The sequence below is a fragment of the Hydractinia symbiolongicarpus genome, chromosome 3 (assembly GCF_029227915.1).
Source record: "Hydractinia symbiolongicarpus strain clone_291-10 chromosome 3, HSymV2.1, whole genome shotgun sequence".
Taxonomy (NCBI): domain Eukaryota; kingdom Metazoa; phylum Cnidaria; class Hydrozoa; order Anthoathecata; family Hydractiniidae; genus Hydractinia; species Hydractinia symbiolongicarpus.
Genome location: NC_079877.1, coordinates 26,642,917 through 26,668,096, shown reverse-complemented (window position 1 = coordinate 26,668,096; position 25,180 = coordinate 26,642,917). Strand labels below are relative to the sequence as shown.

Genomic DNA, 25,180 nt, shown 5'->3' with positions numbered 1-25,180 from the left:
TGAACCACGAGATTCTACGGACACACGCAGGTGGTCAATATTGCAGATTTCGAATAAAAACTCCGTGCACTGTGCGGCTGTTAATTTGAAGAGTACAATAAAAAGGCTTTGTTGATATCAACATGTTTACCATACCACATATTACTGAGTTAGAAGTTTTTGACCATTTTGTTATTTTGGAACATACGATTTTTACACTTTTTCTGCATATACGAGTTAATATCTTTTTAAAAATATACAACTCTTAAACAAAGTCATTTTAAGATTTTGACTACAAATATACATAGTGAGAAGTAGTATATGCAACTAGATAGAAGTCCTTATCGGTTTAGAATAGCCTTTGCCCCTCTTAACATTTTTGTTTTTATTTATCTTGTATTCACTATTCCTTTTACCCTGCAGTTTACTCTTTTTGTCAGCCTGAAAAGAGTGAACCAAACCACATTCAGCTGAAGTTTTCGTCTATGTGACATGTACTTAGTTAAGTACACCCTTGACTGTATTGCATACGTGTGTGAAATTATTGTGTGTTGATAAAATAACATATGTGTACATATTAGGGAGAATTTGATAAATTGGAAATGTTGCATATCTCCCGGGTATTGCGGGGAAAGGTCAGGGCTATTGCTATTATGCATATTATCTGGTAAAAATCCATATTTGGCGCATCACATTTTATTCAAAGATGTATACATTCTGTTTAAAATATATACATACGCGCTCCATTTACATGTGCAGCCTATACTATGCCGTCAAATTGTGGTTTCTCATGACTAATTTTGAATTCTCACAAAGAATTGTTTCGCAAAATAAAGTAGTTGGCAGACTGCTGACTTTTTGTGATTACAGCCTGTGTTTATACTTAAATGATATTTGGTCAATTTGTGAAATACATTTGGGTGTTTCTCATATATATTATCCAAAGAGAGCGCACAAAAATTACTAGGTGCGCAAGAATTAAATGCGTGTGTATAAAAAAATGTCAGAAATGCTCTTAAGCCGATTTGTTGCTTCACTTTTAATGATTGCTTGGCAAACGAGAATTCTTATTTTTAACGTCACAACAATAAAAGTGAAAGTTGGTACTCTCGTCATGAACTCACATCTTAGTGTCCTTTCTGGAGCATGTCGTACCGCACGCCTGTTCACTGTTCATATCAGATGACATTATCTTCTTTTTGTCCAATGTAGGTGAGATTGCTGAAGCAAAGAAACTATTACATATTGACATCAATGACAAAACATAAAAAGAAAAATGTTGATCAAATGGAAATCCTATTGGACTACTATTAGACGAGACGTCAAGAATGTTTTTCAGTGACCAAGAATACGTGCTGCCGACAATAAGTGGTGCGATCATTCTAAACAAGAAAAAAATAAGGTTTGAAAGATACTAAGTTGGTTTAGACAGATGTTCGGTATACTCATTATTTCTGAAAATAAACAAGAGAAGCAACGAACGAACGAAAATCCTCGCTACTTTGTCAATTTCATACATTATATTTATCGGTTACAGTAGTTACCTTCCGAGTGATAGGAAAATCATTGAAAAGCCATTTGCTGATCCCAAAAGGTCTGGTGAAACTGAATTATTGATCAGAATATTAATTGAAACAAAACCAGATGCCATAAGTATTCTTTGCAAAAATGAAACAACTACCACAGCCATCCACGCAGCAGTTCTGCAAACATAAAAATTATCAAGTAACTAATCAGTTTAAAAAGTAAAAGAGATACAACTGCAATTCTATGTTTATTGTTTTATGATTTCGACGATATCATAAAACTGATAACATGGTTAAACTAAATACCACCATCTAAGTAGTGGATGTGTAAGAAAAATTAAATTTGTAAGAAGCGTTTGAAGTGGCTTGTTACAAATCACATACCTGTTTGAAAAAATATTAACCAAAATAGGTGTCCATGGACATGTGAATGCTAGCAAAAGATAAGATCCAATAAGGACCTTAAACATAATAAAAAGAAATAGCTATTTGCAATGAGATTTTTTAAAAGAGAAATAACAAATAGTTAACTTAAACATAACGACAATAAATAATTAGATCCAGGACATTAAACATAAACATAACAAATGATAATAAATAAGAGCCTAAAAAGGGAAGATAATGAAAGAACACTTCTATTGAGAGTAATAAAGAGGCTACGAAAATAGCTGTTGATGTGACTTGTGACTTACTGATACGTTTATGAGCAATGAAAACAAAAACAAAATACCTAATAGATATCTCTAGATGGATATCGAATAGACACCACCCAAATATAACTACAAAAATATCTTAAATAACCATTTTTCTTGTTTTTAAGTCAAGCTTTGTGGAAGAAGAATTTTTTGGGTCTAGCCAGCTAGCTATTTTTTCCAGATTCTTCACAGACCGAAATTATTGCATACAAAGCCAGTTAAAACCATGAAAATGACTTCAAAATCTTTTTAAAAGGATTAATTACCTTTAAAAAAAGTCTATTGAATAAGGCTATTTCCCATAGATACTAAGAAATACCCTAGAAAATGCAGATCATTTTGTTGTGTTTGTTTCTTCCCTCGACCCTCAATTTTACTTTTATGTATAATATTTTACAGACCGAAGGCTGTTCTACCACCAAAAAAGGGTACTGAAAAATACTGAAAGATAACATTTTTAATTTTGGAAAATACCAGTAAAAAGAAGCCAGTCATTAAAAAGCAATTGTTCATTATCAAGTTGCCTATATTTTTCCAATAAAGTGGGTATAATTTTATAAGTTTAACTTTCTCAGTGATCTGGTTATTACACAATGTTTTTAGTAATGTGTGAGGATGAAGTGTAGCACTGATGACGGATCGGATATCTTACTTAAGCTGTTTCGTAGTCCATTAAAGCACTTTAAACATTAATTTTATCGATTTTTCATGTACGCTTTACACTTACCTTTCTCGATCCGTAACGTCTTACGACCTAAACATGCAAATAAAAAAAAATTAACAATACATTGATTAATAATTTTACTTTAACATGACTCGTCATACGACGTTTTCTAAAATTCCACTGAAGTCGAAAATACTTTTGTGAAGATATGAACATATGTATATGAACAGCCTGGTGACGTCAAAAAGTGCTCTAACGTTGTCTATGTCTGTTTTAAAACTTTGTTACATAATCAAAAATCCTTTAATTTCCAAAATCGTTTATCGAAAGCATACAAAGGTTCTATATTATTTAAATCAGTGATTTAAGCGTTAACAAATTTTTCAAAATGAATTTCTTTTCATAGAAAGATTGTTGCTGTAATACCACTTTTCTAAATTTAGTGTTTTTTCCACGGGTCATTTAGTTAGTCTAATGCACTAATACTCTACTTCCGCTGTCTCTATCTATGTCTGTGACAGAAAAAGTGCAAGCATGTTATCAAGTGAAATTTTATTCGGAAGTCAGGAAGAAAAAAAGGACTGAATTCATTAACATTTTTAAATCAGTGAAGTGATTGCATTGCACTTGAAATCTCAATTACCTTGACAAGGGGCGGTGGAGTAAGTTTTTTTATCCCAATGTGGAAAATTGTGCCAAACCGACCTAACTGTTTTGAAACAAACGTGTTAATGACGTCGTAACATGTAGGTATATTCCTACTGGTTTCACAAAAGGGCATGATCCCATACAGCATTTTATTCAACGTATTCAGCTCTACACAAAAGTAGCAACGGCATATAGAACTCCCGAAAAATTGTTTTTGCATATAGGAAATTCATTATTAACTTTTTTCTTTAGCTATATGTTTGCCTCTCTAAGTAAATGAATATTCACTGGTCAATTAACCAATTTTTAAATAATTTTACTATACTATACAAATGCCGACTAGATAATCATTTTATTTATGCTTACAACTGTTTTTTTTTTTCTTAAAATTTCTTAAAAAAAGTAAACACGTAAGTTGCATTTCGTTTTGACTTATAAGACTAATAAATCTATATAATAATACGCTAAGTGTGTCCGTCTGTCTGTGACAGGCAAAGTTGATATCGTCATTTTCCTTTGATGTAGCCGAAATTTCCTTTGAAGTCTCCGAAAAAGTTATATCTACTTTGCTAATAGGTTTACTTTGTTTGCATCACGTGATCAAAATGAAGCAACTTGATTTGTTGTAATAAGTTTAACGACTTTCTTTACAAAAATGGTGTCCGTCGACACCGAAAAAAACAACAAAAAAGAACGGTCCCTTCGTCTTGAAAAAAGTGAAAAGAGCATAGTTAAAAAGCATATTTAAAAAGAAGAAAGTTCAAGTAAAGAAGTAGAAATGTTAAGTTGGAAGTGAGAAGTGGAGCTAGAAGTAAAGAAAGTTAGAAGTAGAAAATAAAGGCTAGAGTTTGAAGTCGATTTGAAATCACAGATAGTAAGAACTTTGATATTTTTAGACGTTTGATTTTTATGTCGCTGGAGCTAGCAGGCTCCCTTTTTTCAGCAAAAGCCACTCGCCCAAAAGCCTCAAATTCTTAAAGTAGCCATATTTGTTGACATTGTGTTGCATAATTAATGTGTGCCCTGGCGCGTAACTAATGTTTTGTCCTAACATTCAAAATGCTACATAAAGCTGCTGTTAGCTGACTAACAAACGGAAAACTTTGGTTTGTTGAACTCACTGTAATGTTATTATTTTTACTTTACTATGGTTTCTCTTTATATGTGTTTTACTAAGCATAAATAGCTAGCTTTAGTTTTAGCTAAGTGTTCCCAGTTTAGATATATTTAACTGGGGGTCTTTGCTACTGTTAGCTAGCTAATTTAGCCTCTCCAAGTCCTGCTCTCCCCCCATCCCATGGCTAGCTCTAATCTATGAATTATGTTGTTATTCCTCTTTTTAATATCTATAGCTAGCTACCTTAGTTCACCTACCTTAAACTTCTTTTCTTTTATGAGCACAAATTATGATGTAACAAGCTAGCTAGCCATAAAAAATCTTTCAAAGACTTGAACTTTGGCCAGGATAGTAGGATGTATTTTTTTAAGAGTATAATTATTTTCACATTTCCTGTAAACTTTACAAGGGGACCCAAGCAATATGACAAGTAGAATAATTTTTTTCAGAATTTAAAGCGTGTGTGTTAAGTTATTTTTTATTGTTTGTTTCTGGCGTATCCTGTTAAACTTTTGTCAGCCTACATGTAAAATGCCAGGTTATTTTTACAAGGGGTTGTAGACATTATTGGCAATTTAAGTACTGAAAAAATTTCTAGTTGTTCTGACTAAAACTTTTTTGTTTTTTATATTGTATGAAATGCCTGATTTTTATATAATTTGATGTGTTTCATAACCTTTATGTGGAAGAATTATGGGCAATGGCAATATAGGACATGCTAAATGAACTGATTTTCGTTGATTTGGATATGCTCCTCAAAAACTAATCTGTTTTACATTCTGTGTAAACTTTTGTGAGGACGGACCGTATATATTCCAAGAATAATATCTGTGTTCATTCAAAATTTACTCCTAATTCTTTTTTGACATTTACGTTTAAAATGGTTGGTATAGGTCACTACAGATCATCATACTAAGAAAAAATTTTGTGTTCTTAATCGGTTATATAATTTTTACATTTTGTATATTTTTGGGGAACAGGATAGTATGTAACCGAATAAATAATTTTCCAGATATGAATTTTGATTAAAATATTAAAGGTTTTCAACGTAATCCAACGTAATCACTATATAAGATGTAGATATTTGAGATGTGTAATTTCTGACTATATTATTATTGTTGGTGTTGTACGTGATTCTATACATTATTTTGATCAGCGTTTCAAGCTCTACACATTGGAAGCAACGTGTAAACAAATTTCAGGAAAAAATATTGTGTATTGACGGGTCCTAGCAGACGTGTTCAAAATACAAGTTACGATTCTCTTTTTCAATGTACTCCTGCCTAAGTAAATTTTGTGCAAATTTCTAAAGAAATTTTTTATTTGTACTTTAGAAGAGTGTACTGACGTCAGCAAAATTTTAAAATTTTAAAACACTTATACATATCTCCTTATTCGTTTGCGAACACTTATTTTTATCAGCGTTTCAATCTGCACGCATTACAGGCAACAGATAAACTACATTTCGCCAATTTTTTTAATATGCACTGCTGACGTTAGCAAAATTTACAGAACAACCTAATCTTCTGCCTGAGTGGATTCTTTCAATGGCCTTATCGACTAGTCTTATATAATAATACGGAGTGTTTGTGACGGTCATAGTGGATATCGTCATTTTCCTTTCATGTCGCCGAAAATTTCTTTGCAGTTGCCGAAAAAATTTGTCTCAAATGTTAAATTTATGACGTTACAGCGCGACATCAATAACACTACTTTAACGTCAATATCCTTATTACATTAACGAAGCCACTACAGTGCACTTAAAACTTTGAGGCCAAATAACTTGGAAACGAGATGGTGACGTCAATGATTATTCACCGCGTGGGTAACTAGGGACTACCTAGGACCAAATTGGGTAATTTTCCCAAATCTGTTTCGGAATGGACGGGTTGATGACGCCATCGAAAAACCTTCAAACTCTAATATCATAGCAACCGTTTGTCAAAGATACAATCCTATACATTTTCTTGATCAGTATTTTAAGATTTATACGATGGAGGCAACAGGTATACTAATTTCCAAAAAAAAAAGAATTTCAGGGTTATGACGGGTCTTTGCTGACGTCAGCAAAATTTTTATTCCCTGATATCTCTTTAGGCGTTCGTCGAAAACATATGATCTTATACATTATTTTGATCAGCACTTTAAACTCTACACAATAGATGCAGCGTGAAAACAAGGTTTTAAATTTATTTTCTTGTGAATGGATTGCTGACGTCATCAAAATTCAAATAAAGCTTCTTTTTCATTTTTATCCTGCGTTATTGGATTATTCCACGGGCTTTATCGGCTATTATTTAATAATAACATCTTACCAACCACTTTTCTTATGTCAGGTGAGGTATTCGCATAAGCAAATATATGTTTTTTTGTTTTCTTTGGGCAGCCTTCCCAGGGATATTTAATTCGAGGGCAAAATGAAAATTTTATTTCGTCCTCTTGTCTTGTCTTGTGATGTGTCTTGCGACATCACTTTTACGAATGTGCCATTAAATGGTACTATTGATGTTATTTTAGAGCGAATTTGCAACAAAAATCTGCTAGAACCAGATCTAAGAAAGTCCTTTTGAAGAAACTCATCAAGGATACTTGCACAAAAACTGTGTTTTCTTCCAATGATTAGCTGTATGAATAAATTAATGGGGTCAGTATGGGTAGCTCAATGGGACGACTTTTTGCAAACATAATTATTACTAAACTCGAGCAGGTACCAATAAAAAGTTTAGTAAACGTTGGTGCAATAAGATCTTACGGCAGATACGTTGACGACACCTTGTTGGTTGTCAAACCTTAAGATATTGGGAAAATACTCAGTATGATTAACAGTTTTTATTCAAATGTTAAATTTACGGTTGATACTTTAAAAATGAGGTTCCGCATTTTTTGGATATAGAAATTGCTCTATTGGTCTCTATTGGAATTCGAGCCAAAAGGATTTCTTCCAATAACAAACTTCCACAAGAACTTTGAATGATTTGCTGATTTGCGTCTTGAAATGCTTTCCCCAAACATATTTGTAATGGCATAATTAAAAAAGCACTTATACGTTTACATAACACTAGTGCTAAAAGTTCTACTAATAAGAACGTTGTTAGTATTGCGATAAAAATACCGTACCTTGACGACCAAAGCCAACACTTAATTTGATCTTGCGCAAGTCTGTTCCTGGAAACGTGAAACTTATTCTGAAAGTATCTTATTCAACAAAAATCAGTTTCACAAATAAGAAAGATAAAGTCATGGTCAAATGTAGTATACCATTCATGAACGTTGTCTTAAACATGCGACAACAAAAGTGCTATGTTTAATCATTTAAATTTTTGTCATTAATGACATCAACCAAAATGATGCATTATTTTCCTTAACTTGATAAAGCTGAACAAAAGAATTATGATGGTAACTGTGATAAAACAATATATCAGTTATTGACACTTTCGATTAATGGAAATTTTTAATACTGAAAAAAGCACTGTGTATTACAAAAACATAGGCTTCTTTTAACCCTATTCGGTCCGGGGGGGGGGGGGGGCGGATTCCTTTGGAATAATTTGAACACGTGACTAAACCGATTTCCCGATTTTGTCGGATTTTACCCGAAAATCGGAACAAAACGGATTTTCGGGCAATTTTTGGCAATTTTTTATCCAATCCATGTAAAAACCGGAAGATATGTTAAATAACTTTTATTTAGCTTTCAGAAACTTCAAACAGAATGTAAGAATTCGCTCTAGAACAAAAGTAATTATATTTCCAGCAGATAGTGGCATTTTTAACAATTTTCAAGCTTCTGATGACGTCACAGAAAATGTTGACGCAAGCAAAAGTTTATTGGCGCCATTTTGTTCCTTTTATGACGTAATATAAGTGTGCCAAGTTTGATTCAATTTGAACAACCCTATGAAAAGTTATTAAGGGGGGGGGGGACGGAATCCGCCCCCCGGTCATAGTATGTTCGAAAAACCCCGGACCGAATAGGGTTAAATAATGGAGTGAAAGCCTCTAAAAAACTTTTCTTACTTTTTTATTTCTATTCTATTTCGTCACTAATTCGTCATTTTATCACTTTTACTGTCTTTTTAGGCGGACCTTGGTAAAAGATTTTTAGTTGCCGGGGAAATGTATGCGTTGTTGTACGAAATATGACTTTTTATATTATTTTTTTTATCTCGTTGCTTTAAATATCGAGTACGAGAGAATTTATTCGGACAAAGTTTGTTACTATATTGTGTTTTAATGTTCACATGATTTTGGGCGAAATAAGGTTCAATTTTGTGCTGATGTCAATATGATCTAAATAATCAAAATGAAATTTCGAGATGTTATTTCAAGTTATGTCAGAAATTCCGGAGCATGTATAAGCATATACATATGGAAGAAAGAGTGAATAAGAAAGAGTTACTGAGAATAAAATAATATGGAGTAACTGAGAACTTTTAACGTAAGCTTAGAATCCACCTAACATTATCACTACTCTCTCAAAAAAAAAAGTAATGCTATCGTTGACCTGATGATAAAACATTTTCCCGAAATGTATTCTCAAAACAATTAATAAAATCATTGACACATTACATGAGTATCTGAATACACAATGTTTCTTCCGTATAAACTATGCACATTTCCTTGTTTTCTTTAGGCGGCTTATACAAGAATGTTTTGCTTCGAAATCCAGATAAAAATTTCATTTTGGACATTTATGTAGTCTTTTATATATGTTGAGATGATTTGTGGCGAAATAGGATTTACTTTGGTGTTGATTTTGTTTTGTCTAAATGACCGAAATGATATGTCATTTTGCCCCTAAAATATCTATGTAGTCACAATTTACCCAAAATAAAATTATTTGCCGTAAGTACAGCGCTATTGTGCATGTGCAAAAAGCTATTGCTCATGTTCAAAAAGTAATATCTACAAATTTATGGAGCATGTGCAGTTCACACAAACCTTATAGTTAAAATCCTATGTAAACATAACGAAATAACATTGTGCTTTAATGTCTCATTTTGGGTCCAGGTAAAGACTGCTTTAGTGATATCATATTTTAAAAATCTTAACTTACTCTGGGTACGATTAACAACTGCGTTGGAAGGAAGCACACTGACACCATGAAAAGTGTTAGTCCAATTTTTGACGTAGAGAAACCCATACCATCTAAAAGTGTAAGCAGCCCAGTTTAAAAGAATAAATTATCATTCCAACCGCTGTTTTATAGGTCTACTTAGATTCAACCTCAGAAAAAGTTTAAACAATATTTCTGAAAATTCAAAAAGAATAACAAAACAATTTATTTAAATGTTACTTACGATACTCAGCAGAACTAGCCACAAACAGTGGAAGTAATTCATGATTTCCAAATGCGATGAGTCCAATAACAAAGTATACCAAATTGACTTGTGCGTAATTTTTCAAGCTAAAAAACAAGGTGAAAAGAGATTGTAATCAAGAAGCCCGGGGGTCTTTAACAATTTTTTCAATGAAGGCAATAGAATATAACACAAGCGAGGAAAGTTCACAAGACGTTGATCGGGATATTCAATCAAGGCATTTTAGATTAAATTTGTTAAGCTTCAGTAGATTTGCTTCATTCGCTACTTAAAAAGAACAATAGATAACTAACAAAATTCGAAATACAAATAGAAATTTATATTGCTATTAGTCATCTTTACAGCTGAGAATATATTATATTGCAACGCTGATGCCGTGGGCAATTGACAGCAGATTCATAACATTTAAAGTGAAAAAAACTTCTTTTTATATAAAGGATAAAGATCTCAAGGACCAAGTGTTAAAAGCAGACTGACCTAACAGTTGCAAACCTAACAAAACATCTGCTTATTTAAAAAAAGCTATTAATTGAGTTCCTCATAAATTAAATTAAGCTAGTATAATTAATAAACTCGCATGTGACCCAGATATGCGCTGCGAGAGTTCCTTTAAAAAATTAAAACAGCCTAAGTTGATCTTATCAAAACAAGAGGATGGTAATCTTGGAGACGTTCTGCCGCTCTTGAATTGTTTTAATCAGAAGATTGACAGGAAACTTTTAAATATAAATAATGATACTCTTACCAAAATAGTTTTATTAGCTTATATGTTTTTATATTAGCTAACCACGCCTTCCAGCCACGTTCTTGAACTTTATCTTTCATTTGAAATTTAGGCGTCACAACTGAGCTTTGCGTTTTTGCGACTTCACTTTCAGTTTCACGAGTCGTTGAATTCCTTTGGATCTGAGTTGACGATTCAAGTAATGGTGTTCCTTCATTTTTATTCCTAGATAATATATTTCAAATCGTTTGGGTGAGATATGCGTATTTTGATATATCATTCTCACCTAAAAGACCTTATATGGCATGTCTCTTCACAAAACCTATGAAAAATAGGCAGATGTGAGCTTCAATTTTAACCATATTCGGTCCGGGATTTTTCGAACTTACTATGATCGGGGGCGGGGTGGAATCCGCCCCCCCTCCCCCCCCTCAATAACTTTTCATTGGGTTGTTGAAATTCAATCGAGCTTGGCACACTTATAGTACGTCATAAAAGCAACAAAATGAGTAGCAATAAAGTTTTGCTTGCGTCAGCACATTTTCTGTGACGTCATCAGAAGCTTGAATTTTGTTAAAAATGCCACTATCTGATTAAAATTTAATTACTTTTGTTCCAGAGCGAATTTTTGCATTCTGCTTGAGGTTTCTGAAAGCTTAATAAAAGTTACTTAACATATTTTCCGGTTTTTACGTGGATGGCATAAAAAAATGCCAAAAATTACCCGAAAATCCGTTTTTTCCGATTTTCGTGTAAAATTTGACAAAATCGGGAAATCGGATTAATCACGTGTCCAAATTATGCAAAATAATTCTTCTTAATAAAACAAACTTGTGTTGCAAGTTCTAAAGATAATCCTAACAAGAGTTATTAAATTTTCCTCATTATATGAATTTCATGGAGATTTTTAGGAGTAGTTTCGAGTGATGGCCAATATCAAGGCCTCTGAAAGGTATGGGACCTAAACATTTGAAAGGCAGGTGTCTAATAGATAAATATTGAAACTCCGTAAGTTTCATAGCCATATAACATAGCAATAAAGAGTTATTTAAAAAAGACCGTCAGGGGGGCGGAATCCACCCCCCGGACCGAATAGGGTTAAAATGGTTCTGTATAAACATACATTATAATGTCTTAATTCTGTTAATTGGTAACTTAACTCCATCTAAATTGCGGGGAATCCCAGGATTTTTAATAGGTAAAATCTGAACGCCTTAATTAATGTCGTTGACTACTTAAAAAGATTTAAATTGTGCCACAAAGACGCAAAGTAAAGAACCCCCAATTTTTTTTTCTTTCTTAAGACGGGTTCCTACTTAAACAAATGTGGTCGAATTAATTGACATTGATCGACCCGATGTTCACGAAAATAGAACATTGCATAGTTTGCATCCAATCGCATGCGGTCGAATTCGATCAAATGCAAATTAGGATTGCTTTTTACTTTTTCGTTGATCGATCAAAATTTATCCAATAAGATAATTGATTTATACTCAAGTGATGTAAACAAAAGTTTAAATCGACGAAGAAATAAACGTTCACTTGGGCGAATTGCTTCTCTTCTCGGCGACGATTTCAATTGTCTTGGTGCTGCAAAAGTCAACAGATTTTCGTAAATACCAGGGGTCATTCAAAATTGTTGATAGAACAGAGCGCGATCGCGAAGTTTCGAATTTTTAATCAGCACGTGAAATTCTTCTTTTTCCCCCCTTTTCCATATATTAGTCTTAGCATAAAGTGTTTTCTTTTACATTTCCCATTATCTCTCCACCTTCGAATTTTTCTTAATAAAATAAAAGCAAAGTTAGAAATTCTGCTCTTTTCATGTCATGTTTTGGCGCGCAATATCCAATCTGTGTTATTGTTTTAAAATGAATTTTGATAAAAAACGACACCGATTGATTCGATCGACTTGACTGTATTCCTTTGAGCCTTTAAACAGGAAAAAATTTGGATTATTTCACCACTGAACGTTCTTTTTGTGTTATTCCTTTCAATTTATGCTTTTCTCACACTCTATTGTCGCCCTACTTCCAATATCCCACAAGGGCGCAACATAGGCGATACGATTTTCTCTCCTTTTTTTAGCGCAATTATCTCGTTTTCAATGTTGTTACGGCTCCAAGGTATAAATTTTGATGCTGGAGTTTCGGTAGCATTGCTATTTTCTATCCCATATAGATGGAAAATAACTGTAATAAACTTTATTCAAAATATGATCGATTTGGCGCCCTGTTATAGATACAAATATCTTTAACCCTATTCGGTCCGGGGTTTTTCGAACATACTATAACCAGGGGGGGGCGGATTCCGCCCAACCTAAATAACTTTTCATAGGGTTGTTCAAATTGAATAAAACTTGGCACACTTAAAGTACGTCATAAAAGGAACAAAATGGCGCCAATAAAAATTTGCTTGCGTCAGCACATTTTCTGTGACGTCATCAAAAGCTTGGAAATTGTTAAAAATGCCACTATCCGCTTAAGATATAATTACTTTTGTTCTAGAGCGAATTTTTACATTCTGTTTGAAGTTTCTGAAAGCTAAATAAAAGTTATTTAACATATCTTCCGGTTTTTACATGGATCGGATGAAAAATTGCCAAAAATTGCCCGAAAATCCGTTTTTTTCCGATTTTCGGGTAAAATCCGACAAAATCGGGAAATCGGATTAGTCACGTGTTCAAATTATTCAAAATGATTTTTCTTGATGAAACAAAGTTGTGTTGCAAGTTTCAAGTTCTAAGGATAATCCTAACAGGAGTTATAATATTTTCCCCATTATAAGGATTTCATGGAGATTTTTGGGGGTAGTTTCGAGTAATGGCCAATATCAAAGCCTCTGAAAGGCATGGGACCTAAAAAATTAGCATGCAGGTGTCTAATAGATAAATGTTGAAACTCAGTAAGTATCATAGCCATATAACAAAGCAATCAGGAGTTATTAAAAAAAAACCGTCAGGGGGGCGGAATCCGCCCCCCCCGGACCGAATAGGGTTAAGAAAGTTTTCATTGTTTATAGAAATAATTTGACGAAATCTGACCATTACACGCCATCTGAGAAGTGCGTAATGCAACAATTAATATATCGCTATTTTTGTAGTTTTGCGACGTAACACAAACACAATGCTGCCATTTTTTTATATTCTCATAGGTGTTATGTTGGTCAAATGACATAGCAAATAAAGTGGCAGCTCTGACAGGGGTAGGCCTTGTACCGGATTACTTAAACACCAACTTTCACAAGGTTAAAAAAGTTTTCTTGTTCTCTAGTAGAAAGTATTAAACTAACTAACTTTATGTCTTTGTTTAAAAACCAAAAAAGAATAATTGCACCAAAATGTCACCCAATGCTAATTACTGATGCACCTTTCCGATTAACTTTATATTTACCAAATGAGGGAGTAACGCAAGCAACATTATATATATGTATATGCACCTTCCTTTGAATTTTTTTTTCACTGTGTTAATATTTCTGCTTGATTTTAAAGGAGAACTAACGATTTATGACAGGTTTGGTTGGTCATGATAGTTTGAATATAGAATGCATATTTTTTTTTCTAAATTTTGGGACTACACATCAGATCATTTACTGGGGGTATTGTATAATCATTGTATACTTTTTCAAAAAGATGCATTTTATATAATATTTATAGTTGATGTTTTTATGTGTGTGGTTGGATAAATCAAAAAAGGGGAAAGTAACTGTCGGTTTCAGTCTCAAGAAGAGTGGTGATCGTTTAACTTTTTACATAATTAAGAAGGCAAAGGTTACGCAAAATTCCAATACAATGTTATTTATATTTTTCTACTGGTAAATATTGCTAGCTATAGCTGGGTAGCTACGTAATTTGTTTTGCTACGTTGCAGCTTGTGTAAGCCGTTTAATTTATTCTTCTTCCGAATAAATAATACACATAGCTAAATAAATTACAAAATTAGAGAATTAGAGTTCCTGGTTTACATGCAAAAAGAATGGATCTTCCGCGAGCACGTTCTTACATGTCTTACCGAGTGTTTTGACTTAGTATGTGTGAAGCCAGGAGTGTTTATGTCACTGAATGAGCTACGCACGTTGCTTTGCTTGCACGAAAACCGTTGTGTACATAGCTTAGATGATTCTACCCCTCATTACATTTACACAAATATTTCTCTCGGATTAAAGGACGCTTCAATAACTTAAATAAATTTTGAATAGGAGAGAATAGGAGTAACTACATCGCAATGGAGATAGAACTAGTTTTCAAGACGGAAATTTTATGAAAGAAAAAGGAGGTTTTTCTACAAAGAATAACAACTTCTGTATTCTCCCCTTTACGGAGACGACCGGAAGGCTAATGGATTTCGGCTGTACTGAAGGAAACACCTATGAATGCGAAAAAATAAGGATTGGTGAAATTCACGCATGCTTGGGATCTGGTGCGAGGACATCACAAAGCATCCCCTACCTCTTGCAAGACACCAGCCACATTCATTGATACAATCCGAAAAAAACCAATAACTGTTGTTAAACGCTGGAAAAAGCAGAGTTGACCGCTACAAATCCTTTTGTTGTTGTTCTTACCTACCGACACAGGGACCAGAGCTAAGACAGGTAGAATTAAAACACAGCCCTTAGAAAGGTTGTGGCAAAGAATGGAAAGAAGCAAACTTGGAAACAGAAAATCTTTGTGACCTTAGACATGAACACTTGAGAAATCGTAATGTTTAGGCTGACGAAGAAACCGCCCATTACTAAGGTAGACGTGGAACCCATCGGCGGCAACCCAGAAAGCCATTACATATCGTCTCGAACTTATCAAGTAATTCAATTTACCACCCAGTCAAACGTTGGTTGATATATAAATATACTTAAATTTTCTTACTTCATAAATTTTGATTAAGAAAACAAGTAATAATCGTAATAATCCATATCTTAAGTGTTAATTTTGGTCATTATCTAAAAATAGTTGCATCTGTAAATGCTTTTTCAATACAAGCTTAGGTAATACTTTTAATATCGGTCAATATGCTCTGGTTATGCGCTTATAAACCACTAAGACAGGCTTATTAATCACGTATTGACATTAAAAACGTAAATAGAATTATTGAAGTCATTTTGTAACACTTAAAATGTTGAGGCCTAATTAACCTCTCGTCCCACAAAGTTAGCTACGGACCATCTAGGCCAATAGTTGGCGCAATTTTCTTAAGTTGTTTCCACCCACTTTTTTAAAAATCCTTTAAATGATAACTGTTCTGAAACACAAAATTGTACAACGAAAAAAAGAATTTTTAACATTGAAGCAAATCACAATGAAATACCCAACCTGTTAAGTTAAAGGATTGAATGAGTTAAACTTCATTTTTGCACAATTTCAGTAAAAAAAGAGAAAAGAAAAGACACACACAAGAAAGATTACACAATACCAATCTGGACACCAACAACAGGTTTTGTCCTAAAGCCTAAAAGGGTGGAAGGAATACAGGTGGGGCACCTCTAGACCGAATTCCACTAAGTGGTCATCAGGAGGCCCTGGAATCCTTTTTTATGATGTTCTTCAATTCGTGCAATCTATTAACATATACAACAAGGGATGACTGAGGTAAGAAGTGGGGTCGTTACATCTGAAGATAAAACTAAGTTGGTCAACCCCCCCTGCTACGTTTCTTATAGTGACTTTAAAGGATAAAGTAAGCTAACTTAATTTAGGGAATGGGGTAATAAGTAGGGTCGTCACACCCAAAGGCAAAACTTACAGAAACCGGTAAAAAGGAAACTTTGCCAGTCATGCTTACGACTTCTTACCTCTGGGTCGATGGCAATAAAGTTGGATTTAAGAAAGAACAAACAGGAGACACTTGCTTACTGTAAGATATGGACCAGCATTCACAACTTCCGTCTTTCGTGTTGCTGTTTGATGTTATTTACACAGAGGGCACAATCACTTATCAACATATCATTATCCAGTTGAAGTATTCAACTATCTGTGCGCCAGGACTTGTGAACCTTGCCGTAGCTTTCCACATGTGTTAAGGGTATCCAACACTCAACCTTACACAGATGTTTGTTACAGTGGGCCAGCAACAAAAGAGTACCAACCTTTCCTAACAGGGGCGGTGTCCCAAAATGGTAGATAAAAAGGACAGGCAGAGTAGATTACAACCCCATAAGGCTACTTAAACAATGACTCAGGGCAGCAGGATCGTCAATCCTGTAGACAAAGCGAGCAAACTATGCCTCCCTACTGAGCTGGGGTAACAAGTGGGATCATCAGCCCCAAAGACAAGACAAATTGTCAACCTCTTGCTATGCTTTTTATAGGTTCCCAAGAACGAGAGAGAAGTGAGCAAACTCCAAGATTACGGTAAAGCTGACAAAACAAGGTTCAGCTCGGGTAAATAAAAACCGCTAGGGAAAGATTCCCTCCCCCATTAAATTTGTGGATAGGAACAAGCTAACTTCTAGCAAAAAAAGTATGAATTGTTAACGTGGGAAGAACACACCTCAGAAATAGAGCGGTGGTCAAACTTAAACCAGCTGTTTTACTGGTTTTTGATAAATGCCCAGTAATTCCCGGCTGTCAATGTACCAGAATGATTGATGGTTGCAACTATTAGTAGTTGTTATTGAACCATACGTCATCGGTTGGGTGGTATGGAACTTTTAAAACAGGATGTTACATGGGAAGGCAGTTAACTACCCTGTTGTTTTTGAACGTTGACCCGTTTATCTTATTAACTGTACAATGAGAATATTACCACAGTTAAAAATCTCAGTCTCAATAGTGCTGATGTATCAAACACTGGGGACAAAACCATTTGTCACCACCCAGAAGCAGTTGTGGTTGTAAAAGTGTGTTGAAACCGTCTGGTATTGACTTGCACATAGGTAAAGTTAGTATGGTTTCCTTTTGTTCCCTTGAAGAAGCAAAAACGACACGACGTTCTTGTTGTCAGAGTTATAGAGAGAAGATTGTCAACCACAGGGAATGACCCAATCAGCTCCTCAATAACTGCCTGTAGAATTTCTGGAAAATCCTGCCGAGAATTAAAATAAATTTTTATCAAGTGCCTGCATTTTGTCTTGGAAAGCCCGTAGGAAATTGGAGGGGTCGATTGGTGAGTTGGAACGCTTAATGAGCGACATAATTAAGGAAATGGACTTGAATAGTGGTGTTAAAAAGGTGTTTTCAGATGGCAATTGAGACCAGAGTCTCGGTAAGACTGTTAATATTTGCAGGGTAGAGGCTGCATAACACGTATTACGTTTATTTATTATGCCGACCTGAACCTTACTTAAATTGTATTTAATAGTGTTATATGTGGAGCCAATGCAAAAAAAAATTAGACATTGTGGAAAAGCCAAAAGAGTGCTCCACGAAAGATCGTTTTTCACATAACTGCACCATTCCATCCAGTTAACTCAACATGAAGTTTTACTGCGCGAAAATCTCCTCTATGTTATCATAAAATATCAGAAACGGTTTGCAGTACACCTGGCATCATTTAAAAGGTATACCCTTCTGCTTAACAAGACCACAACCTCTTTCCCGATTTGATGATATCCAGTTAACTTTGCTTACTCAAGGTATACTGAAGGTGGCTTTCTGCTGAACGGATGGCATTGCAACTTACTTTTAAAGACTTCAGGATAGAAGTCATACTTTTAAAGGGTAGAGGGCAACGCGAGCTGGGAGAATATACACAAATTTTGGTGATTGAATGATAAAGCCGTAACCTTTACACATTACATTAATAAAAGATACATCCACGAAATAGTTTTCAGTTTTTCATCACGCCATCGGAATTTTGTTCTGTCTGAATGTTGGCTGTTATAATTAAAATTTTTACTTCGTGACGATGAGGATACTTGTCTTAAGACAGTTGGTAGTTACTATGTAGGAGTTGAACCCTCTAAGAAGTGTATACATAATTTCACAAAATCTTCCTTATTGCAAGGATTTGGAAAATAGGTCAAAGGGAATACAATGACCCTAAATAACACATGGTATATCAGAAAAAACAAAATCAATAATATAAGAACACACACACAACAGATACAGTCAAAAAAATTGAGAAAACGTATCATAAAAAGAATATCATTAAATGAAAAAATAAATAATTTTTACCGAATCGAATACGTAAACTGTTTTAGGCAACAAACTGATCACCAGAACAAAACTTTAGTAGGCGCAATGGACCAGTCTAAAGACTGACAGTCAATATGACCTTTGCTACACGATTGATTTTATCACTGATGGCTCCTCGATATTATATTATTATATTATTAAGGGCCTGATACACTTGTACAATATCACTGAAATATAAGTTATAATATCAATATAATTTTATAAAATATGTTTAAAATATGGTTATCATTTCCTATAATTTGTTATAATATAGCTATAATATGTATAACTTCAACACTATGGCTATAACATTTAAATAAAATCAAACGAGTTTGATTTTATTAATATTGTTGCTGATCTGGTTTCGAATGGTTTTTCTTTGTGTGACAATAGATCTATTACCTGCTAGCGTTGTTGTGGCAACGATGTTATGAAATTATATGAAATTATAACGATATTTTAACAAATTATAAGTATATTGTAGAAAAATTATAACTGTATATATATATTATTATATTATTATATTATTATATTATTATATTATTATATTATTATATTATTATATTATTATATTATTATATTATTATATTATTATATTATTATATTATTATATTATTATATTATTATATTATTATATTATTATATTATTATATTATTATATTATTATATTATTATATTATTATATTATTATATTATTATATTATTATATTATTATATTATTACATTATTACATTATTATATTATTATAGTTACTCCCCCCTGATAAATATAAATGAATTATAGATGGCGGAGAAACTGTCAAATATCTTGAGCATATACTTGATATCGCATACTGCTGAATTACATACGACTGAATATAATAATAATATAACAATAAAATAATATAATATTATAATAATATAATAATATAATAATATAATAATATAATAATATAATAATATAATAATATAATAATGTAATAATGTAATGATGTAATAATATAATAATATAATAATATAATAATATAATAATATAATAATATAAAATTTTTCTACAATATACTTATAATTTGTTAAAATATCGTTATAATTTCATATAATTTCATAACATCGTTGCCACAACAACGCTAGCAGGTAATAGATCTATTGTCACACAAAGAAAAACCATTCGAAACCAGATCAGCAACAATATTAATAAAATCAAACTCGTTTGATTTTATTTAAATGTTATAGCCATAGTGTTGAAGTTATACATATTATAGCTATATTATAACAAATTATAGGAAATGATAACCATATTTTAAACATATTTTATAAAATTACATTGATATTATAACTTATATTTCAGTGATATTGTACAAGTGTATCAGGCCCTTAATAATATAATAATATAATATCGAGGGGCCATCAGTGATAAAATCAATCGTGTAGCAAAGGTCATATTGACTGTCAGTCTTTAGACTGGTCCATTGCGCCTACTAAAGTTTTGTTCTGGTTATCAGTTTGTTGCCTGAAACAGTTTACGTATTCGATTCGGTAAAAATTATTTATTTTTTCATTTAATGATATTCTTTTTATGATACGTTTTCTCAATTTTTTTGACTGTATCTGTTGTGTGTGTGTTCTTATATTATTGATTTTGTTTTTTCTGATAAACTATGTGTTATTTAGGGTCATTGTATTCCCTTTGACCTATTTTCCAAATCCTTGCAATAAGGAAGATTTTGTGAAATTATGTATACACTTCTTAGAGGGTTCAACTTCTACATAGTAACTACCAACGAGGTATAATGTCTATAATCTTTGAAAAGCATGTACAATAATAAATAAAAGTAATAAAATTATTTATATATTATATAAAAACGAGTTAAAAATTTTCCCTGAAGATGATGTAGACTAAAAAGATTCGAGAAGGAGATAGCTGCGAGAACGAAAAAGAGAGGACTGTTGGGGACTAGATGCCTAATTTGTGCCAGCGATTAGAACAAACAAACAACAAAAATAAATATTGAAACAACAAACAATATAAAAAACAATATACTATAATGTCTAATTTTACTCTTCTTAATATCTGCTTTAACTTTGAGTGAAGTTTTCTAAGTAATTTTAAAACTAATTATAAATACTTCAAACAATTTATTATTAAAATTGTGAGGTTTATTTTTACCTGGATTCATTTGGAATAAATAACACAAGAAGAGTGATTCCAATTGCAAAACCAGTAGCAAGAAGTAAATTTGGGAGCAGAATACCAAATCGTCCAAAAACAGAATCTACAAAAAATAAGAGAAAGCATCAAGTGTTATACTTTGTGTTGCAGCACAAATTTTTTGAACAAACGAACTATTTCAGAAGTTGGACACCATACAATTGCTAACCTTGAGAAAACATATCTGGATATTGTTCAGAAGGAAATGCCAAAACACCTATAAAATGATAAAATATTTGATGTGAAAATATACTAAATAAGTCCATGCTCTTACTGAAACATTGACAGTTTCAAATTGACGTTATCAATGTTCATAAGAAAAAAATAGTCTGCATGCTCGTGCTATAGTGCGCTACTTCCGGAAAAATCTCGCGATCCTCTATTTATAGTACAGAGACTACTTTTAAGAGCACCAAATGAAGACGATGAGAGAATTAACTGCAGGAAGTCCACGGTGCTTTTTCTGCCAGAAACATTTTATTTTTTACCTATATTTATGATTATTTTTGTTAAATAGGGCAACAAAGTTTGAACATTGAGAAAAAATGTTAACTCCACACCAGTCCAAACTTCCATAGTGTAGCTAGCTTTACTAGACTACTACCATATAAAGAAAACATCTTCCATATTATAATATAGATGTTAAAGAAACATTATGTATTTTGCACACTTAATGCTTATAATATTAACATAATTGATCAAATTATTTCTATGTGCAACAAGTTTAAGCTAGGAACCAAAAAAACCCAATTTTAATATGCTTATATATATATTTCAAAAAATATTTTATTTTGGCATGTCCCTTCATGTTTTTTTGTATATTGCTAGAGGAATGATTTAGGGATCACATTAGACATTAACATAGCTGGCTAAATAAAGAAATTTTGTAGAAAATGTGAGTATGTCAGCATGTTAAAAGCTTTTATTTAAGAGATCGTTTTTATCGGGTTTCGTGTTTATGCAAATTGTTCATGAATTTCGGCTAAATGAAAGCTTTTTTGGGTCTGTCTCATTTCGGCCAAAATGACTAAATAAAATTTTATTTTGATTTCAAAACGCCCACTGAATGCGGTAAGGTTGTAGTATCTGTGTTAAACCATTGTCTATGTTTACAAAATGATGGCGAATGTGCCTACTGATATTAAAAACTCAATGTAAGCATGGCAAAATTGCATTGTTGTTTAAAATCTCGTTTTGTCCCAACTCGAAATTGGCCACCGAGAAATGTATATTTCTGCAGGTAGTTTTGTTAAAAATGCATACATTCACTGAAGTCCTGGCTTTGTCAAAGTTTTTTTTTTTTGCTTTTCATTAAACTTACCTCTGATTTACTTTAACCGTATGTGACATATTTTAACCATGAATATTAATTTTAGTGGTTTATGCACTTGTATTGCACTTGTATATATGCTGGGCAAAATAGTTAATCGGCTATATATTGATGGTTAATTGATGCTAATCAAACAAAGAACTAGATTTGGAAGCTGGTTAACTGGCTAGCTAGCTAACAAGTATCAATCCTCACTTTCGTAGCCCTTTATTCCCGCCATCCCAGTTTTTTTAAGTACTTTTTTTATTACGGCACGGAATGGCCGAGTACACAGACTATTATTTCTTTTTTGACTATGCGTTATCGAAAGATATAGAGAGCATACTATAATAATGATAAAATATAAAATGATAAAATATAAAACTGAAACTGCTATTAGGACCACAGCAAGAAGTTAGAAGACTTCATTCGCGAAATATATTTCTATTTACTGTAACTAATCCATTCAGTGAAATTTTATAAAGACGCACCTGCTACACTTGGTCCAATAATGAAACCAACCGAAACTGTTGAAAGTAAGATTGACATGGCAAACGCCATATTTGTATCGTCACAAACATTTGCAGTTATGGATTTTGAGATTAAAACAATACCTACAAAAATGAAACAAAAAACACTATTTGAAATTAAATTGTAAAATTGTTAAATCTTAAACAACGGTGTGTTATTATTTGCTTCAAGTGCTTCTATTTGGTTGAGATGCTACAGATTTTGGCGAGGAAAAAAAGACCCAAAAAGTCACCGTGGGAATAAGAACGGGGTCTTAGTTATATGAAGAACAGTTTAGTTAGTTAAAAACATATCCTAACCTAACGATGATCCTTGCATAAATCGCGTAATAACAGCCCAATCAAAGTTACTAGTGAATCCAAATGCTAAAGTGGTAAACATAATCAAAATTGTTGAAGCGATGAGGGTTGGTTTCTTTCCTTTACGATCTGCAATGTACCCCCACATTAAACTGTAAGATTGAAGGACTAACATTAATGCTGTTAAAAAAACTAAGCGTTTTTCTTATTACGGTGTAGAAATAAACAAGCAAATAAAAACCAATAAAAGCACTAAAAACAAGTGCGATTAAAGAAACTAATCTCACTAAAGTAAAGAAAACAAAACTAAGGATATATTAGGTATTAGTCGTTAGCTGTGGAGAAATTTAAGTGTTCACCCATTACATCATCAAATCTTTATTGGTCAAATGACAGTCAAACACTGATAACAAAATATGTACGTAGTGGATACCTCCATGCCTTATTATGGACGTCAATTCAAGTTCCAATTTTCGCAGAAGTCTGTTATTTAAATTTGTTTCCAAATTGTTTGTTTTAGTTATTGATTAACGTTTTGCACCCCCGTTGATAGAAAGCAATGAAAATAACTATTCATAATAAAAAAAAATTATTCTGACGATGGCCCATAAAGTTATCAAATACGTTGAACAGATACGGGAATAAATTTTGATGATGTCACTTACAACCCATTCATTTAAAGATATTTTTAGAAACTATGAAACATTTGTGATAAAGTACTGATAAAAATACAAAAAAAATAATGCATGTAATTTGCTGTCGAGAAGTATGTGAGAGAATGTATTACTTGTACGTGTGTCTGAATACACACAGCATTGCATTAGGTAGATTAAGAAGTACCTGAAGATTGTTTGTCCTATACCCATAGAAGATGCAATGATGCCAGCATAATAGCCTAACAAAAAATATTTAAAGAAGATTATGCGCAAAATATATTTATAATTATTGAATATAATTATTGGGATGTTCTTTAATTAAAAGATCGACTATTTAAATCCAGGTAACATATCCCATCTTCCCATGATGGGCAAAAATGAGACTATTTAAAGCTAGTTATGTTATATTCTCTTTAACTTGTTGAACAAATGATTCAGATTGGGAAAAGTTTGTTCTGCAATGCTTTGGGCACTTTTTCACTAACTACATAAAAAGTTAAATGTTAGATATAAAAATGTCCCTGCAAGGGAGGAAAAAAAAGAATTGCCTAGAAATAGCAAGCTTTTATAACTGTTTATTTAACAAAGTCATTTTAAAGTCATTTTACAATGGAAGTTATGAAACATTATTCAGGCAGCATCATTTAATTTAAAAATATGGGCAACTTAGCGAGTTTCACAAACGTGGGAAACTAACAAACTATTTAAAGGAGAGGAATGAAAGCAGTTTTTAAAACTAATTTTTGAAATTGCGAATAAGATTCAGAGTTTTCTAAATGTCAATGCTTTAAACAGAAATGTAAAGAAACACATTTTAATAATATATCATGAAACCAGGTATTTTTCCAAGCCACTCCCTTACATCAAGAGATGTTTTTCAAGAACAATGTTAATACTTGTATTATCGGAATGGTTTTATGAACCCTGTCTTTTACTTAACCTGTATAGAACTGCTTGCATTTCTAAGACAGTTAAACTCACCTGTATCAGCTTCTGATGTTCCAAACGACTAAATAAATCATGAACACTAGTTATTCAATTTTGCACGCTTTCAAAAAAAGAATGTTATTTTATTATGATATTCAGGAGCCCTTAGTAAAAAAAATATAAGAAAAAGTTTTTATTTTATATTAACTAGATAATTCCTTATACTAGATCATGCACTTGTACATACTGACTCAGGCAGGCCTCCCTTGATTCACATCTGTATTAACACTTTAAGAAAGTTGAACATCTGATGTCTCAAAAATTCAACATATAATGTCATTTATTTGTACAACCCCCTCCACTATTCGAACTGGTTTGTCTCAAAACATTTTTCATGTAGTCAGGTGTATTCAGGATCACCGTTGTTCTTCCCTTGTCAGCCGGTAGAATCATGATATCTTTGTCTTTCTTTACATTCTTCAATGAC

At 32.7% G+C, this 25,180-nt stretch overlaps 2 protein-coding genes across 2 annotated transcripts; both read right to left on the bottom strand.

Moving 5' to 3' along the window:
- Window positions 1-890: 890 nt before the first annotated feature.
- Window positions 891-11,157, bottom strand: LOC130636534 (uncharacterized). The gene is made up of 7 exons (XM_057446280.1): window positions 10,696-11,157; window positions 9,930-10,036; window positions 9,686-9,777; window positions 2,928-2,954; window positions 1,890-1,966; window positions 1,524-1,682; window positions 891-1,361 (listed from the first exon to the last, which is right to left on the bottom strand). The coding sequence occupies exons 1-7, from the start codon at window positions 10,773-10,775 to the stop codon at window positions 1,100-1,102; spliced, it is 804 nt and encodes a 267-aa protein (XP_057302263.1). The 5' UTR covers window positions 10,776-11,157; the 3' UTR covers window positions 891-1,099.
- Window positions 11,158-22,486: 11,329 nt separating this feature from the next.
- LOC130636532 (uncharacterized) lies at window positions 22,487-23,354 on the bottom strand. Its single transcript, XM_057446279.1, has 2 exons — window positions 23,111-23,354; window positions 22,487-22,894 (listed from the first exon to the last, which is right to left on the bottom strand). The coding sequence occupies exons 1-2, from the start codon at window positions 23,283-23,285 to the stop codon at window positions 22,758-22,760; spliced, it is 312 nt and encodes a 103-aa protein (XP_057302262.1). The 5' UTR covers window positions 23,286-23,354; the 3' UTR covers window positions 22,487-22,757.
- Window positions 23,355-25,180: the final 1,826 nt, after the last annotated feature.